Below are 18620 nucleotides of genomic sequence, written 5' to 3'. Positions count from 1 at the left end.
GCATCACAGATACCCCACTGTATGTATCCCAAGATTCTTCTTCATCATCATCAGACTGATCTTCCTCATCATATCGATTGTGTCCTGCTTCTTTTACCTTATGCCATCCTGTTGCATTGCGACCCACATGTCCAAAGCTTTCTTGTCTTGACTCAGATCTTGAGTTTGAATTTGAATTCGATTTTGAGCTAAGTAGACGTCGATCATATTCATAGTAGTATTCATCAGTGGTATTGTGACCTTTCCTGCCTCTATCTACCTTTCCTTTCCTTGCGTTCTCAGTGACCACATTATCTTGCTGAACCTGAGGAGACTCAGAATCCAAAGAATAACGTCCTGATTCATGATCTTCTGTATCTGTGCTATACTCGTATCCATTGTTTTCTGTGGCAGAGCCTGTGCTTTCTGTGGAATGATCCAAAGCAACAGACGAGAATTGACCTGGATTTATTAAACCTGAATGAAAATGTGCAGGTGGTAAATCTGCCCATCCTGTCCTTGATTTCTTCCTTCTATCATTCTCCCTAGCAAATCTTGCTGTTTGAGTAGATGCGAAAACAGGAGAAGCCACTCTAGCCTTCTGATTTAGGCCCTGGAATCAAACAGCACAAAAATAGAGCTAAGAAACCAGTGGATTTCCATCCTAACTTTCTGAATACTATGCATTAAGTTGCACAAAAATAAAATTCAAAGTCTACATGAACTACAAAGCAAAATGTGGTTTCACAACCCGTAACTTCTGATTTTAAGCCCTGGATTTGCTTGAAACTAAGCATGGCGATTACATGTTTATGTAAGCAACTGCAAACCAATCTGTGAGTTTGCAAACAGTAGACTTTTGCTCATGCCCTAAAATCTAAAAAACTAAGTTTAAACACGGTTATATGTCTATGTTTAAAAGGCAAAGCATAGGAAGCAGTTAAAATGCATAAATCAATGTTAAAAACAACTGACAAACAGTGACATGTGCCATACCATACAAAAGCATTTATAAATGGTAAGAAAACTCTGACAAATCTTACCTTCACAGTTACATGCTTATTGTTCATAAACTGCAAATCAAACAATGGCATGGTACAGAGTAATGAGTACTTGGTGTTGTTTATGTAAAAACTACAAAGAAATCAGTGGCCATAAATGAAACTAGAGTCATGATAAAAAAAATCTAGCCAAAATAGTGAGTACAAGCTGAAACGATAGCACTGGCCTTAGATAATAACAATGGTGAGACAATCTAACCAAAATTGTTGTTTGTGTACATAATAAGATGCAGAACAAGCAGTGTTCTTATGCTATGGATAGGCTAACAGTGAAGAAAATATCATCAGAGAATGTTCGTGCAAACTTCATAGCTGCTCAATGACCTTACAAATAATAAGAGTAAGCAGATCAAACCAAAAATATTTATGTATAAACTTCTAAGTGATCTTACATGGCTTAATGGTGAAGAAAATGTGACGAAAATATTTATAATGGCATGATATAAACTATATGAATCATAATGGAAGGTAAAAGAATTTGAGGATCCCACAGACCTGTTGCACCCACTGTACAGCAGAAGGTTCAAGACCTTCTGTAAACATGTCTTCTTTTCAAACAGTTCTGACCATTTCTATGCCAAGTGTTACTGTTACAAGAGAATCCAACCTCCAAACAAAGCCTTCTTGTCCTGTAGTTATTCTCTCTCTCTCTCTCTCTCTCTCTCTCTCTCTCTCTCTCTCTCTCTGTGTGTTCACTCAATCACAACATCGAGTGTCACTACTCAACTTCACACATATCAGTATGAAAATGTTTTCATTTTTGGTTCCATAGGCCATATTTAACCTTGAAAGGCGATAATAAAATCTATTATCTATGTCTCCTCTAGCTGTCAAATATTACTAAGAAAATTTCTGAGCAATGAGATCCTGTAGCCTCCTTCTTAGGTGCAAAAATATATTACCTATGGACCATATTTAACATTGAAAGGCGATAATAAAATCGATGAACTATGTCTCCTCTAGCTGCCAAATATAAGTAAGAAAATTTCTGAGCAATGCAATCATCCTGTAGCTTCCTTCTTAGGTGCAGAAATGTGCTAGCGATTGGGTACGTGAAGGTTTCTTGCCACAACCAATATACTTTCTTCTGATTCGTGTTGCGGCGCGACTGAGAGCACCACAGCCTTATCTAGCTTCCTCTCCTTGTCTGAGAAGGAATGTCTCTGGCGAGTGAAGAAGTTTGAAAGACGTAATCCTACAGCTATATAACAACTAGTAAGAAAAAGGCAGAGACTTTTCTTGGTCTTCCTCGGTCTAATCTTCTTCTCTAGCTTTCTAACAAAGATTCTAAGGATGTGGAAAAGACGAGGTTCCGGAGGAAGTGGCTGTGACGAGTTCCGTAGGAAGAAGATTGAACGAAAAAAATCCTGGTGCTCCATAACAACGAGAAAGAAAAATGTGGCGACTTTCGTTGATCTTCTTCGCAAACCAGGAGAAGAAAAAAGAAAGGAAAATTTTACTAGCGATGAATCGGTAGGTGGAAGTTTGCAAAAAGAAAGAAGAGTTTTCTTGATCTTCGTCGGTTTAACCTTCTTCTGTAGATTTCTCTCAAAACAGTAAAAGAAGAGCCGCTAGTAATATATCGGTGGGTTAAATTTTGCTAGAAGAAAGCAGAAAGCAGAAAGCAGAGATTTTCTTGATCGTCCTAGGTCGAGCCTTCTTCTCTAGCATTTTTGCAAATCAGGAGGAGGAGAAGAAGAACGGATATTAATGAATCAGAAAGTGAATGTTTGCAGGAAGAAAGCAAAACTTTCTTGATTTTGCTTCTGTGTCTGTCTCGTTCAAGCAGACTTCTAGAAACGAGATATTCAGTGTGAAAGAAGAGGTCTCGCTATGCTTAAATCTGACATTTTTTTATTTATCTCATTTAACAGAAATTGGGTAAAAAAATCGTACATATTTGAATTAGAGAAATGAAAGAGTTTTTTCAATCTTCCTGACCTTCTGCTTGTGGCGTGCTCGAGGATCTTCTCTCGCTCTGGTAAAGAAGACAATTTAGAACGTAAATTGATTTCTTTCGCTTCAAAGAAGAGGCGAGTGCAAGCTTCTGTGGCAGTGGCTATGAGGAGAAAAAGCTTCTGAAGATGAAGAAATCAGACGAAGACGCCTCTGCGAACAATGGCCATGGCAACTTCCAAATGGACAAGATTGAACGAGCAAGAAGAAGAAGAAGAAGAAGAAGAAGAAGAAAGGGAAATGGGAAAGGGAGAGAAGATTCAGCTTCTGAAGACAGTGACTATGGGAGCTTCCGAAGGAAGAAGAAAGTAAGTGACAGAACGAATGAGGAATTCATGAGGGAACGAAGAAGCTACTGAGAGAGAGAGAGAGCGCGGCTATGGCGACTGTTTTTTTTTTTGTCTGCCGCTGCTGCTGATGGTGGTGGTGGTGGTGATGGTGAGGTGTGTAATGCTTTGCGCTTCAGTTCAGTTCAAAACGGACAACCGGCAATACCGGCGACGCCGGTCATTTTCTAGCTGTTAGGACAGTCTTCCTCTGAGCTGGGCCGGTCATCCTTTTGTGGCTTGATGCGATCGCAGCCGTCGAAGTCGGTTTTGCATCCGACGGCCCCGACAGCACCTCGATTTAGTTCCTTGCTCCTTTTATTACCTATATTATTCTATATATACATGATTACATATCCATATATATATATATATATATGATAAAATAAAGAAATTAAGAATGGTAATAATGTAACGATTGTTTTGTATTGATAAATAAAAGCAAAACTTATTATCATACGTAGAATAAAGCTTCAAAAAACATTTTTATAATTATGGAAAATTTACGTTTTGGCTCTTCGTCTTCATTTTTCCTGGTTTTAGAATCTACATGTTCTCCTTCTTCTTTAGGGGGCATCTAGGGCTCCTTTTTGGGGATTCCTTCAATTTTGTCCATAAATCTTCTCGAAAATTTGGAGCATCAAATTAGTCATTTCCTCTCTTGTATCCATTTCTACTGACTACACTTCAAATCTCACTATTGCATTTGCAACATGGTTATCTTTGTGTATGTGTGCATGTGCAAGGATCCCCGTCCCATTGCATGTGCATGTGCATCTCATTCCCTTAGTGCCTCTTTACACCTTACATTGAAAATGTTGGTAGATTCTTCCTTCAATCTCTATATGTATTAACATATCGAGACACACATTCTATCACACTTTGCTAACATGAATTGTCATTTGAGTTCCATCCTTCATGGATTCTTGGATTTTGTGGTCTTCTGTCTTCTTGCAAAATGATTCTCCTTGTATTTTTCATTTATCATCAAGTGTTTAGGCTTTGGAATCCATTCGTATTACTCAATGTTTGCTACAAAATTTGAAGACGATCTTTAGGAATTTTGAATATATAACTTGATTAATATTTCAAAACGTTTTCTTGGGTGTAAGGATACTACTTGCCATGAACATTGAAATTCAATTTCTTCCAATATAGAACCATAGAAAATGGATAATATTTAGTTCAATTTATTCCATTAGAGGAACATAGAATATGGATCATATTCAAGATATTGCAATTATTTCATCGACACACACACAAATGATCATATATTCACGATCATTGTCTACCTATTCTTGAAGCCCGTACGGAGTTGGATACAACAAAACGGTTGACATATCAGTTATTTGTTTTGAAATAAACCTTTGAGGACTAAGATTAGTAAAATAATTCAATTCCAACCCCAACAAATGGTCAATCGAAGGTGCTCAATATCACTCTTCAAATGTTACCATCCTTACCAATTAAAATCCTTGATATGGTGTTTTAAATCCTAAATATGATGTTTGTGTTGGAAACAAATGTAAACACTTTTGCAAAGAGACGAGGGATTTGTTATGTTTGAAAATATTCAACTTAAAAGCAAATGTTTATATTGCCTCGTTCATGTTTCTCAACATACTACATCATTGTTTCAATGGAATCAAACTTAAATAACACATTTGAAATATACCCCTCGTTAGCTTTTATTTTTATTTATTTGTCGTTTCCTTTTTCCATGCCTCTTACTTCTGCCATTGCTTTATATTTTTCTCTTGGATCCCCTCTTGAGTTGTCTAATCGATTGGAGTTGCCTCCTCATGTTCAACCCTTGCCACCATGGAGGTTATTTTTTGCATCCTTGTGGCCAGTTGCAACATATTACGAGGAGAGCATACGACTGTTTTGTCAGAGGTTGAGTGTGTCCTCCTTAATCGTCTATTTCAATGTCATGGTTATATTTGTAGCCTGCAACTATTGGTTTTGTGCCCCACTTGTCTATAAAATAACACTAGTCCATGACTTTGTCTTCATAATCACCAGCCCACCTATATGCTTGGGCAATTGTTTTGCTTTTTTTTTATGCATGCAATTTTCTATTGATACTTATTGGATTGAGCACATAAGTGTCAAAACATCATGAACTACAAAAACATTTGAGGTCACAACAAAGTTGCACCTCAAAGGTTATATTACAAAATTGTTAATTAAACAACAACCTCGAATTCATAGCCCATTTGATAAGTATCTAAATTGACTCTACGATTGTGGCAATGCCAATGTAGGTAGACAATTCTAATCAAAATTTACATATTTTGATAGATGCTCAAGGATGGGAACATATAAAGAAATAGCATCTTACTTTTTCATGGGTAGTGCAAAAAATGGTGGTGTACAAACAATAGAGAAAATATACGAACATATTAAAATATTAGAAAGCAGAGAAACGGATAGACTTAGAGAGTGAGAGGTAACTATGTCAATCACGTCATAGTAGTGAGTTTGATACACCAATGTGCCACCTAGTTTAGGAAAAAAGTGATGTGTGGCATAAAAAATATAATGTTTGGATTCAAAATTAGTAGTTTGCGTCAATCACTTCATAGTATGTTAATTGATTATGATGAGTTAATTAATACGAATATATTTAAGGAGTCAAATTTTGTTTTCTCTATATGATCGATGGGATAGTTGTATTTTTGTTGAGCATAGAAAATATAATTTTGAATTTAATGATTTCATTATATCAATTTTCAATTTTATGTAAAAATTCTCTGGAATGCATTTCTCGATTGAAGACGTGTTCAATTACAATCTCTTGTCGTTTTCAACTTGGGGTCAATGTCCTTGTTGACTAGTTTTGAACATACGAGTCATTGACTACCTATTATTCTCTATCACATACTAATAAACCTATGTGATTTTGGGATGGCAATATGTAAAATAATCTTAAAACTATTAATACCAATATATCCTTGAGTGGTGCACACCTGTGGGGGGGGGGGGGGGGGCAATATTATGGGTGGGTTGTAGACAGTCAACCAATGTTATTATGGACAATATAGGATGTTGCAAATGCTTTGTCTATGAGACACGGTCTAATGCAAAAAACAACTATGCCCTTGAATCCTCATATAGAGACCGATAAACACGATATGTGTGTGGCAATTGGTAAGTAGTATAACAATTTAGCATATTTGGAAGGCCAAGTGTTTGAAATTAGTCCAAACAGTGAGAGGAATCCATGCTTAGATAACTATTGAAATTTCGACACAAATTATGCATAATCTTAGAGATTCTTTGAATAACATAAAAGGTAACACTCAATGGGTAGAGTTTCAATGTTGGAGTTTCATGCCATATGGGACAAAGGAATATTTTATAGGCAATTTATAGCGGTTATACTCTACACCAATGTATTTTTTAAGTCAATAATTAAAACTTAACCTTGATAAAAAAAGGGATGATTACCTATACATACATGTTTCATGTACATGTTCAGTTTCTATTTCTTAGTACTAATGTAGTATCTTTTATTGGGAAAAAAAGTAAACCTTGGTGGTGCTTGTATGGTATATGAAGCACCTTGTATGCTTAGTTTACACATGCATGATGATTTTTTGAACAAAATGTCATTAGATTATTTAAACAACCATGATTGCAATTGAACCTATGCAAATTCTTATGCTAATGAGGTTGTTTTATATGCTTACACACGTGTTTTTTTCATTCAAACATTGAATGACTAAATTAGCAATGTTTGTGGCACCATGAACACTTATGAATTGTGTATCGAGATGAGGTTTTTGCTCATGGCTCATTGGATATCAATGGTTGCTTTTACTTATGAGCTAGAAGCGTTAAACTGATTTAAATGGTTTGGCGGTTCAATGTAGTTCAATTCAAGGCTTGAGTCTCCTTAGTTTGCAAAGGCTCAAGCCAAACCGGTTCCTAAATTGGTTAAGGCTTAACCGATTTGTCCGAACTGGTTACTAAATCTATTTAGCATTAATTGGTTTGGCCAAATCAATCAAGCATTAGCCGGTTAAGGAGCTGATTTGGTTCAAGTTTGAAATCTCTCGAACCAGTTAAGGCTTAACCGGTTTGGTTTGGACAAAGTTCAAACCGATTAAGCTGAGATTGAACCATTGACGATTCCCACACACAACTTTAAGAATGTGATTGATTTTGCTTCACATTTAAGGTTTGATGATTCAAATACCAATATAGCAAAAAAAAATATTGTCTTTCTTGTATGTGAAGTTTAAAGGAGACTCATGATTGCTAGTTTTGAGGGGAGCAACATTTATTGGAAAATGTGAAATGTTGTTAATATGCACGATAATGGTACTTAAACATAAACCTCTTCGGACTTACAATTTTATGAAATAAAAATACCAAGTCATGACATGCAAATGTAGAACCCTTGGATGTGCATCGACAATATATCATTGATGTAGCATATAGAGTGGAACATGTTTATGTAAATGTGGAGTATTGCCAATATTTGAAGCTTAGATAATGACATGATGACAACATAAGAGTCATCATGTGTGACAGTAAAGTTGTTGGAGGAATTGTATTTCCCAAGCAAATGTTGGAAATGGTATCTCCAAAAGCTTGCATCTTCCAACACAAATACATTTACTCGACAACAATATGTTTCAAAAACTTCCTACTATGATAAAATTGTAATTAATGAAATTATTGTTGTTATAGTTATGAGTCATGACTAATTTGCCTCAAGAAGGAAAATGTTCCCATGAAAGGTATCGTTTATGGTAGACTTGAAAAAGAGGACAAAACATTTATGCAATTGTGGAATTTGGACAAGATTACATAAATCTCAATCAAAGACTAATGTAGATGAATTTCCCATTGGCAACTACTTTTTCCACGCATTACATGCCACTAGGGGGAACAATCATGTGAATATTTGGATGTATGGCTGCCATGAATGGAATTTACATGGTGCATTTTCAATTGAGAAGGACCTCAACAACCATTCTTTATTTTGCAAACAATTTAGGATAACGCATTGCCCAACAATCAATTAACATAATAAACTTGAATAAATAAAGGAATAAAATGTAGAAGATGTGCATCACATGAGCAATAAGAGGGGCATAACCATGCAATATGATCTTCATGAGTTGGGGTCCAATTGATCATTAGAAGCTACTCGTTCGACTTTCTTTGTACACATTAGAGCTCAATGCCAACTATTTGAAGGCCCACGACCATTAGTTTGATGCATCCACATGGCATATAGTTTAGAAGTAATACCTCATATTACAAATACAAATAGTATTGATGAGCAATGAGGTAATACTATTGAGATATTGACCCCTCATCAATAGAGTCTCAAAATGTTTGAAGATGCCTTAATGAAGTGGGGGTAACTAGTTCCCTTAACATATAGCTCAATACTGAAGGCTCACAAACCACAACATGTTCCCACTTCTCACAAAAAATAATTGGTTTCCCACTGATCCATCCTCAAAACCATGGGAATAAGCCTTTTGAATTGATCCCTAATCTTCCCACCACGAAAGAACAAGAGACATGGTTGGTGTCAATGCGTGGAGACACGAGAGGTCAATAGTTCAAATGCAGCAATGTGTTACATCGAGAGGAGAAGCGATATATGATGAAATAAAGACGTGGAAAAAGAGTGTGTAAGGATTTGAACTCACAATCAACCCGCCTCCCTCCCACTAACACTTGCCACTAGGGTAAAGGCCATTCCATTCATTGGTAACGAGAAAAAGCAAAACGCAAACTAAAAAACGACCCAAAAAGCAAATCTCAAGTGTTATTTTTTCAATATTCGTCTTCTTCTTGTTCTTCTTAATTGTATGCCTTTTTCGCTTGCAAGTTTTCAGAAGGATTTTCCGAGGCAAAATTTTCTTCATTTCGAAGCTCAGATTTCTCTCTCTCTCTCTCTCTCTGTGTTGTTTTTTTCGTTTTTCGTTTTTTCCTAGGGGGTGATTCGAGTTTCGCAGAGAGGAGAGAGAGATCATGAATATATTTCGTTTGTCTGGTGATATGTTCCATCTCTTCAGCATCTTGCTTCTCCTTCTCAAGATCCACACCATCAAGTCATGCGCAGGTATGTATGTATCAACATGTAATGTATATCACGTATAGTATGTATGTCATATTATGGCATGTCATGGAATAATACTGTATGGTAATGCATGTGGAACATGTCTTTGTGTACATGTATATATGTATGTTGTGCGATGGTATGATTTTGTGGAAACCATCAAATCACGTGTAGGTACGACTGGTATGTATTATGTGTCATGTGCAAAACATTTTATTTATTTGTTTCTTTTTGTGGCCACTTGCACATATTCTGTATGAACATTATGCATTCTTTTTTTTGATTATGTCTTGATGAAATTCTGCTTAGATCTGGTCTTAATTCTGCTAATTAAGATATGTTGTGATGTTGAAATCTAGATAATATCTCGTAAGCGATTAGAGAATTTATATTATGGAAACCCTAATTCTTTATTTCCATTGGTATGAGTGTGTTTGTTTCTTTCATACCTTTTAATGGGGAAAAACTAGAGAAATACGTGGTAACTGTTTCCAGAATTCATGGTTACGAAACTCACGTCTTTACTTATGTGAATGTGTGTGTGTTATCAGTTGCTGGATTTAAGTACAAATTCATATTTTGTGAGGAATAACTTCGTTTCAAGATCTACTGCCATATCTGTGGAAACGTGTGAGATTAGAGATCCTTCTATACACAGAAGGAAAAAGGTTCCTTTCAAGATCTCTTTCTGAAAATGTTGTCATTTGCAGATCTAGATCTTTGTATAGTCTATTGTTTAACATTATAATGTCTGGTTGTGTTTGGGCTACAGACGTACCAATATTTGATGTAGAAAAATCTTCTCTTCAAGGTCTTGTGAAGAAAATGTGGTCATTTTTGGCTCTATATCATTGTATAGATTAATATTTAGTGTCTGCTTTCAAAGCCTCGTGCTGCAAATGTGGTTATTTTCAGAGCAACATCCTTATAATAGTCCATCCTTTGTATTGTCTCAGAATGAGGAAAGATAGGAATGCTACCAAAAACTAGGTTGCCGTAGAATAAAATAGGCTAGTTTTATCAAATGGATGTAGAGTTTGATTTTCTCTACAGATACCTCAATGAAGAGGGATATGTGGTGAAGCCCCCATGTTTTTAGGTTTTTTCCAGGAACACATTCTACAAGCTGTGAAAAACATTATATGGCTACATGGTTGTATTCAATAACTTGGGACTTCTCTTTCCTCTTTTGTGAGTGGGCCTTTTTTTATGTAATCTTTTCTGTTCTCTTTTGCATTCTTTGTAGGTTTCTTTTTGTTTTCGTTTATTGTAGTTTTAAGACTTGTTGCATCCTTTTTGAAGTAATTATAGAGGTGTGTCTGTGTGTATATGTATTGTAATATGGCATGTGCCTTTTCATTGACATGGCTTATGAAATTGTCACATAGAATTATGCTACCCTGCTGTGATTTCTTATGCACTGATCTTCTAAATGGTTGTTCTGAGATCCTTTAAATACAACTGCTAGTATATGTTGCTCATTATGGTCATATTTTCTTTTTTGGGTTATAGAGCGTTCAATAAGTTTGTGTTATAGAGCGTTCAATAAGTTTGTGCTTCAGAGTTAGTCCCATGGTGATTCTGAGGGATTTTTAGCACACAGTTTATATAAGTGCTATTTTCTCGTAAAACAGAAATTTAAAGTAAGCATGTAAGTCAATATTTTAAATGATAAATAAATCTTAATAATTCATTTTAATTGATCTTTCAGGCATTTCATTGAAGACTCAAGAACTCTATGCACTTGTTTTTGCCACCCGTTATTTGGACATATTTACAGATTACATATCGTTTTATAACACGGTCATGAAGTTATTCTTCTTATGGAGCTCATTCTCAATTGTATGGTATATAAGGTACCATAAAGTGGTCAGACGTTCATACGACAAAGACCAAGATACCTTTCGACACTTATTTTTGATCTTACCATGCCTTGTATTGGCTATTTTTGTGCATGACAAGTTCACATTTCGTGAGGTAAAACTCAATTCTCTATATCTGTTTCATAATTTGCTTCTGTTTCATGTTTACTTGACCAAAAACTATTAGTTTAATGGAACCACAAAGAAATCTTGAACGTCAATATAGTGACCCAATTAAAACCTATTTTGGAACTGTCATTTGTCCCGCTTATGAAGATAAGGGCACTGATCCAACTTGATTTCAAAGTTCAATCGATTCTGGTGAAAACATCCCCTAAGGGTGTTGTGAGCCAGATTAAGAAGTGCCAAAAAACTTCACTGTCCGTCTATAATTTGCACAACATAGTTGGTAGCATTATAATATATGCAACATTAAGAATATACAAATTTATATGTTGATGACTACAGGTGTTCCATAGATTTAGGAGAGGTATAGGGAGTTGAGGGAGAGCTTGAGTGAAAGAGCATGTCTTTATGAGGTTTGAATGCGATGTTCTGGTAAAAAAACAATCCACAGTTTCCCAAAAGAAGCACAACATCCGAAAAAGAAGTTCAAATTCTTGATTGGGAAAAATGTTCTGAATTCCTTTTTTCCCAGCAATTCTAGAATCTCTGCTTGGGTCCAAAATGTAGTTTCATTAATAAAGCATCCTACATTTTTATCTTCATCAGTTCCCTCCAACTATTTTGACACTCTTGTCTGCTGTATGTGTTTATTTTTTATGTTTCTCTCTAAGTTATTCCACATGATAATTGGAGTCCTTTTGGACAAAAAAGAAAGTTTGAACCTGGTTGCAACACGGATGGCTGCTTATAATAATTTTCTATGAAATATAGGTGATGTGGACATTCTCATTATATCTTGAAGCAGTTGCGATACTTCCGCAATTGGTGTTGTTACAACGAACTAAAAATGTAGATAATTTGACCGGAAACTATGTGTTTTTCCTTGGGTAAGTTTTACCATTATTTATTATTCTTTATTCTGTTGATGCATATATTGATTTGGCAAATTTGTTGTCTGCTTTGCAGAGCTTATAGAGGGTTTTATATTTTAAATTGGATATATCGTTATTTCACAGAAAGCCATTACCGGAGATGGCTCAGTAAGTTTCTCTGCTCTCATGTAGTGATAGAAAGATAGTGATAACTTTTATCTTTTATTATTTTGATGTAAGATACCTTTGTTTAAGTATTCTATCCTTGTGAGTGTATTTTGTTTCTGTTAATAATTTACTTTGTTTTAATTAAAATCTTTTCGATGAGCCTCCATATAAGTCTTATGAACAACAATAGAATAATAATGATGACTTTTATCCTTTATTCGTTTGATGTCTTATATATTTATTTGACTACTTTATCCTTGTGAATTGATTTTGTTTCAATCAATGATTCACTTGAATGTGTGGATCTTGAGCAAGAAGCCAGTTCTCGATCTATATGATCCAAGACGTCCCAAATGAAAGCATCTGAACAAATATCTGTATGGATGAAGTCAAGAATGCTTGAATCTACACTTAGATGATCTTCCATAGCCTACACACACCATATGAACATATCTTATGATCAGTGTTGGGGTTAACTGAAGCTGAGCTGGATAATGGACATGTGGCCCTAACCTTTGCGTTTGATGGTTTGAGATATCATCACAAGTAGTTGCTCCTGTGAATACCATCAGCAATAGCATGCCCCATCTTCACTCTTTGTGCTTATTGTTCAACAAGTGTTTCACTGTGATACATTTCCTGAATCTCTGTTGTGCTTTTGATCCCATGTTTTATGTATTAACCTAGGTTCCCATGTTTATACCCCATAGAAAGGGTAAGTGTGACTAATAGGTTGAACAATCAAAACTTCGTATTGATTTTCTGGAAGTGAATATCATACTTGATACTCATTGATCCCATAAGCTCAAGACATGCCATTGGTAAGAGACGCACTCCCTTGCCTACACTAGAGATTGAGAGGGAGACTTGGAGAGGCATACTTGAGAGGAAGCATATGTCACATCATCAAGCAGAACTCTCGAGTTGAAGGAGCATTACATTTAAACTATGAGATTTGAGGGGGCATATTCTGTGCCATTTTAGAGAGTTTTTTGGGCCTTTAGATCAATTCCAGAGTTATTATGTCCACTTGAGATTCAAGAGCTCCATAATGAGGTGGACGCATCCAGAGGTTCCATTTAGCTACAGATATCACTGGATTTCTTCTGAGGAACCACTGAGGAGGATTAGTGTTAGTACTGCTACATGGGACGCGTCAAGATTTTTTCTCATACCTCCCACACATACTCTGTAAATCTTGGTATTTAACTTCCCATGGTGATGGATACGAGTAGAAATACTACTGTCCTCTCAACCTGCACCTAAATGCATATATTTGTTTTGTATTCCATAGACTCAGTTATTTTCCTTGTTGTTATCTGATCTCAGTGGTATGTAGTTTCATTGGTGTCACAAAACATTTTGGCCCACCATCTCTTTTTCTTTCCCCTTCTTTCCTTCTCTCTTATTTAAAATGTTGCAGAAAAAAAGGAGAGAAAGAGAGCATACTTTTTGTTTATTTGCAGCATGGATTTCTGGCCTTGTCCAGACAGCTTTATATGCAGATTTTTTCTATTATTACTTAAAAAGGTAATGCCATCTTTTCTTCTAAAATATTTATAATGATTTCATAATAAATTAATCATGTAAAGAGCTGATAGAATTGGGCAGGGAATTTGTTTATATTTATGATAACAGATATAAAGTTCTAAACTCATTAAACACTGTCAAAACATTTTTAAAGAATAATGAATTGTCTAGATGTCTAGTTGATTGATATCTTTGTTGCCTCCATTTCAAAATTGACTTTGCAATAGTAGCATTAGAGTGTCAGAGTAAGGTCTGTATTAGTTAACATAGTGATAGTGTTAAGCCATGTGAGTTAAATGATGGGATGAAATAGATTTTTTTTATCACTTTGAGGCGTTAATAGTTCCTTTTATTTAACCTAATGCTCTTGTCTAGATGATGACATAATTAAACCTGAATACTCTGGTTGTAACGAAAACCATGTACTAGTGTGTAGTATTATAGTCACCATTCCAAAGATTTTTAAAATGCTGAAATGTAAAATATTTCCCTTGTTTTTACAGCTGGAAGAATAGCGAAAAACTACAGCTTCCAGCATGATGTTTGAGTATATATTGCAAACACAAGCATTATACATCCATATGTATTTTTTTGATAAGCTGGGCTCGGGCTAGAACAACTAATACAAAGAACTAAACCAAATTTTTTCCTTTTCTAGTGTAGCATATCCATATCTTGAGATCTTTCTATGCCAGTCTAAATTATGACAAAGCATTAGAGGAAACAATGAAGTATTACCACAAATATACATTCCTGTACCCTTTCCATACTTCATTTGCTTTCCTTTGAGATTTGGATCAAAAGCATCTGAAAAAGACGTGATAATTTGGAGGGGCTTGATTTGGAATTTTTGTAATGTCTAATCTTTTCAAAGTGGACGTTTCAAAATTGCATTTCTATTTTCCAATGTAGTCAGTTGAACGGGATTTATGTTTTGGGAAATACTTCAAAATACTCTAGGTTTAATTTATTTCTCTCAAATGCATCTAATATTTTGTTAATTCTCGAGTGCCCCTACCTTTTTGCTTTTTCTTGAATTTTTTTTGTTAAATTTGCACATATAAGAGCTAAAATTTTAAGTTGTCCTATTATTTGTACCTTGGTCTTTGTATGAATCCATCCTCTAAGAAGTTCATGAGACGATTTTGCAGTTGGTCATCTTTTGGTGAAGAGGTTCCCTTATGTGATGCAATTCTTTTGGGCATTGAGTTGTATTATATCTTGCTGCAAAACATTGTTCTATTCATTATTTTGGAGAGGTTTAAAAATATTTAATGGGTGTCATTTTCGGGTTCTATTGTTAGCAGATAGTTTGATGTTAAAAATGGGTTCTATTATTGGCAGTTAGTTTGATGATGAAAATGCTTTAGGTGTAGTCCTTTGAGGAGGCATGGTTCGAATCTGGTTCGAATAATGCTTCTAGCATTACAAGGATGCTGCCACTTCAGCATAGATGATCTTGGGTGGAGTGGATCCGTTGCTCTGTATAATCCTTGACAGCATTATTACTAATGGACACCCTATTTATGTCCAAATGTACATGGGGAGGCCTAGAGTCCACATGGCTGTACCAATGGGGGAGAGATCACCATGGGGTCGAATAGCCGTACTTTGTGGTTATGAATGTGTCATCTACGTATGCATAGGAATCAATCAATTCAACTTGCCCTCATGATAAAGGACACCCTATTTAAGTCCAAATGTACATGGGGAGGCCTAGAGTCCACATGGCTGTACCAATGGGGAGAGATCACCATGTGGTCGAATAGTTGTACTTTGTGGTTATAAATGCGTCATCTATGTATGCATAGGAATCAATCAATTCAACTTGCCCTCATGATAGGGTGAAAATAGTTTGTTCGTGAGTTGAGCTAGATATGTGGAAGATAATGAACTTTGTTTCTTAGCTTTAGCCTAAGCCCTTTTTCACAACTAAAAAAATTTACGGCATTTAGATGATGATGTAGACCTTCATTAGGTTGAAGGATCAAGTTTATGATGTCATTAGTGTATAGTAGAATGTGGATGAGTGCACTTTGTATGTCAAATTCATTGCCGTCTTGACATGTGATGGATGTAGTTTGTTTTACTTAACCATCAACAACCCAAAGAAGTAGGGGGGAGTGGGCATTCTTGTTCAGATCAATGGTGATTTTCAATACTTTTGATAGTCCTCCAGACACCTACCTCCTTCCTACATCATGTTAGAGGGAATTTTGTTTCCATGGTACAATCTCCAAAGCCTTGTAGAAATCTACAAAGCATCCAATCAAGAAACGTAATGTAATGACACATTGGTAGAGAAGGCTCTTCTAAATATCATTAGCCTTGGGGCTCGTGTTGGGTTTTGCTTCAAGCACCATTTCATAAGGTTTAGTGAGTGTGTGGCCAATCAGGATAGTTTGATAGTTCTTTGGTTGAAGGGGCCTCCTTGACTTATGGATAGGCACAATAATATGCATAACCCATGTGTTGGGAAGACTCTAATTAACACGTGTATAAGGATAGGGCAAGTGTTATGTAGACATATATGAACCTTGTAATCCCACGTGGATAGAATTAGAATTAGAATTTTAGGCCAATTTTGACCTATGGGACAAGAGTATACATGTGTTCTTGATATGTGTCTCCTTCCTAAGAAGGGGTATTCATACATTGAAGCACAAGTCTCTATGTGTGAATAAAGCATACACACATGAGCTCAACCTTCTAGGTGGTGCCTTAAGTATGGCACTTAAGTTATCACTCTTAGTATGTCAACATATCTTGAACGAATTGCACTATATGCCGAGCATGTGAAGAGCAAGTGACATTCATCCTCTACCATGCCTTCATTGCCTACTTTACATGTCTTCAAATTCGTTACATTTTGATACCATGATGCAACTTCAATACCATAGACTTGTCAATGTTGAAGGCATCAGGTGGCCTTCTCAACTTTGTATGAATTGAGGAAAGTGGAGATGGTTGGGTGAGACATTGATGGTTATGGTAAGAGGTGTTGGTGAGAGTCATATGCAACCTTTTTGCATAAGAATGCCATAGATGTGGATTCTTGATTGGGTTTAGGGCTCTCTCATACATTGCTCGGTAGTGGCTAAGTCTTTGATCATCCAAGTGGTATAAATACCAATATTGTGCTTTCTCATAAATGTGATCTTTTTGGTGTTAAGGGTTCACATTTGTTCATGAGCTATTTGTTGTATGATCTCCACAAGACTTTCATTTGTATAAAGTTGTCGACGCATCTCTTTACATTCCTTGGTGTACCAATGATTTTGGGGCATATTTCCAAGGATTTGGCATCTAGATAGTGAGTGGTATGGAAAACTATTTGGTGGTAGAGGTGTGGAGTCTAGTAGAGAGTTGGAAGAGAAGGGCATCAAGGGCTATGGTTGGGTCTAGATGGTGGAATCCTTGATGAAAATGTTAGGTTATACTTTTGTTTTTGCTAGTTCATGGGTATACTTGTGGATGATTGCAAATAAGGGAGAGGGTGGTGATGAGGGTGTGTTGTTGGAAATGTTAGGGAAGGATGAATGTGGTTGCAATGATTATATGAAGCGGAATGGTGAATGTTGATGGCATAACTTGTCTTCAAGATAATCATGTATGGTCCCATTGCCTCCTTATTGGAAAATATAAGGTCATTAGAATCTAGCCATGACTTCATCCTATTGCAGATAGCTAGGTGGTTGATCTTTTCCATATATTTTGTTGTTTGGTCTAGAGTCAGTTGGGTAGTACAACTCACTTTTCAAGGAAGGAAATTCTTTGTATTTGTTAAAAAATTGTCATATGAGTGTGTGAGTATTATTGGTGTCTTTTCTAGCTCTTTACGATTTGATGAATGAGGTTGCTTCTTCATTGGTGTACACAATCTTGGTACAATGTGTCCTTTTGTAGTCAGGTGTGAAATTGGTGACTAGAGAATATTCGTGACACTTGCAATAAGTTATCTTGCATGCCTCATTTGAATTTCTTTAATTGTAGTTGTATGTGTTCAATTCCTTGTTATTACGAATGTTTCTTAGTTATCTTCATATATATGGTAGCCTCTTTTGCTTTGATTTCCATTTTAGTTAAGTCTATTGTTGTTTCTTCATCTATATGGTAGCCTCTTTTGCTTTGATTTCCATTTTAGTTAAGTCTAATGTTGTTTAGGTTGTTGACTTCACCTTCTTTGGCATGGGAAATCTTTATCCACCCTTTGGGCACTAGGGGTTCATCATCTTCTCGAGGCTTGTCATGGGTTTGGTGGTGTCTATCGGTGGGCATTGGTCATTGATAGTGAGAGAAAGAAGAGAAAAGGGACTTGAAAATCCAACAAACCCTAACAATCTGACGATGCAAAAATGCATCGTGAACAAAACCCTATAACATAGTAACAAATCCTAAATATAAAAATTGTAAAACATAAAATCCTTGTTATAGGGTTTTGGTGGTGTTTGTCATGGGTGGGTGGTAATTGATAGGGAGAGAAGTATGATTACTTCTAAGAAAGAAGAGAAAATGAGAAAAAAACCCAAAACACTAAAAAGCATTATAATTATGGGTTTGGTGGCATTTGTCTAGAAACCCGAAGAAATCTTAAAATATAGATACTCTAAAATGTAACAAGAAACCCTAAAATGTAGTAACCCTAGAGT

The 18620-nt window shown here is 35.9% G+C and overlaps 1 protein-coding gene across 1 annotated transcript; it reads left to right on the top strand.

Moving 5' to 3' along the window:
- The first annotated feature begins 9133 nt into the window (after nucleotides 1-9133).
- On the top strand, nucleotides 9134-14893 carry LOC147868580 (ER lumen protein-retaining receptor-like). Its single transcript, XM_087321054.1, has 6 exons — nucleotides 9134-9416; nucleotides 11125-11390; nucleotides 12173-12288; nucleotides 12368-12441; nucleotides 13908-13971; nucleotides 14475-14893. Exons 1-6 carry the CDS (start codon nucleotides 9326-9328, stop codon nucleotides 14509-14511), a joined length of 648 nt encoding a protein of 215 aa, XP_087177180.1. The 5' UTR covers nucleotides 9134-9325; the 3' UTR covers nucleotides 14512-14893.
- Nucleotides 14894-18620: the final 3727 nt, after the last annotated feature.

This window comes from Azolla caroliniana, unplaced genomic scaffold (assembly GCF_043228905.1).
Source record: "Azolla caroliniana isolate FFs.n. ecotype wild unplaced genomic scaffold, voAzoCaro1.0.p SCAF_1, whole genome shotgun sequence".
NCBI lineage: Eukaryota > Viridiplantae > Streptophyta > Polypodiopsida > Salviniales > Salviniaceae > Azolla > Azolla caroliniana.
Note: the sequence above shows the minus strand (reverse complement) of the source record. Positions and strands in the feature narration are given on the sequence as shown.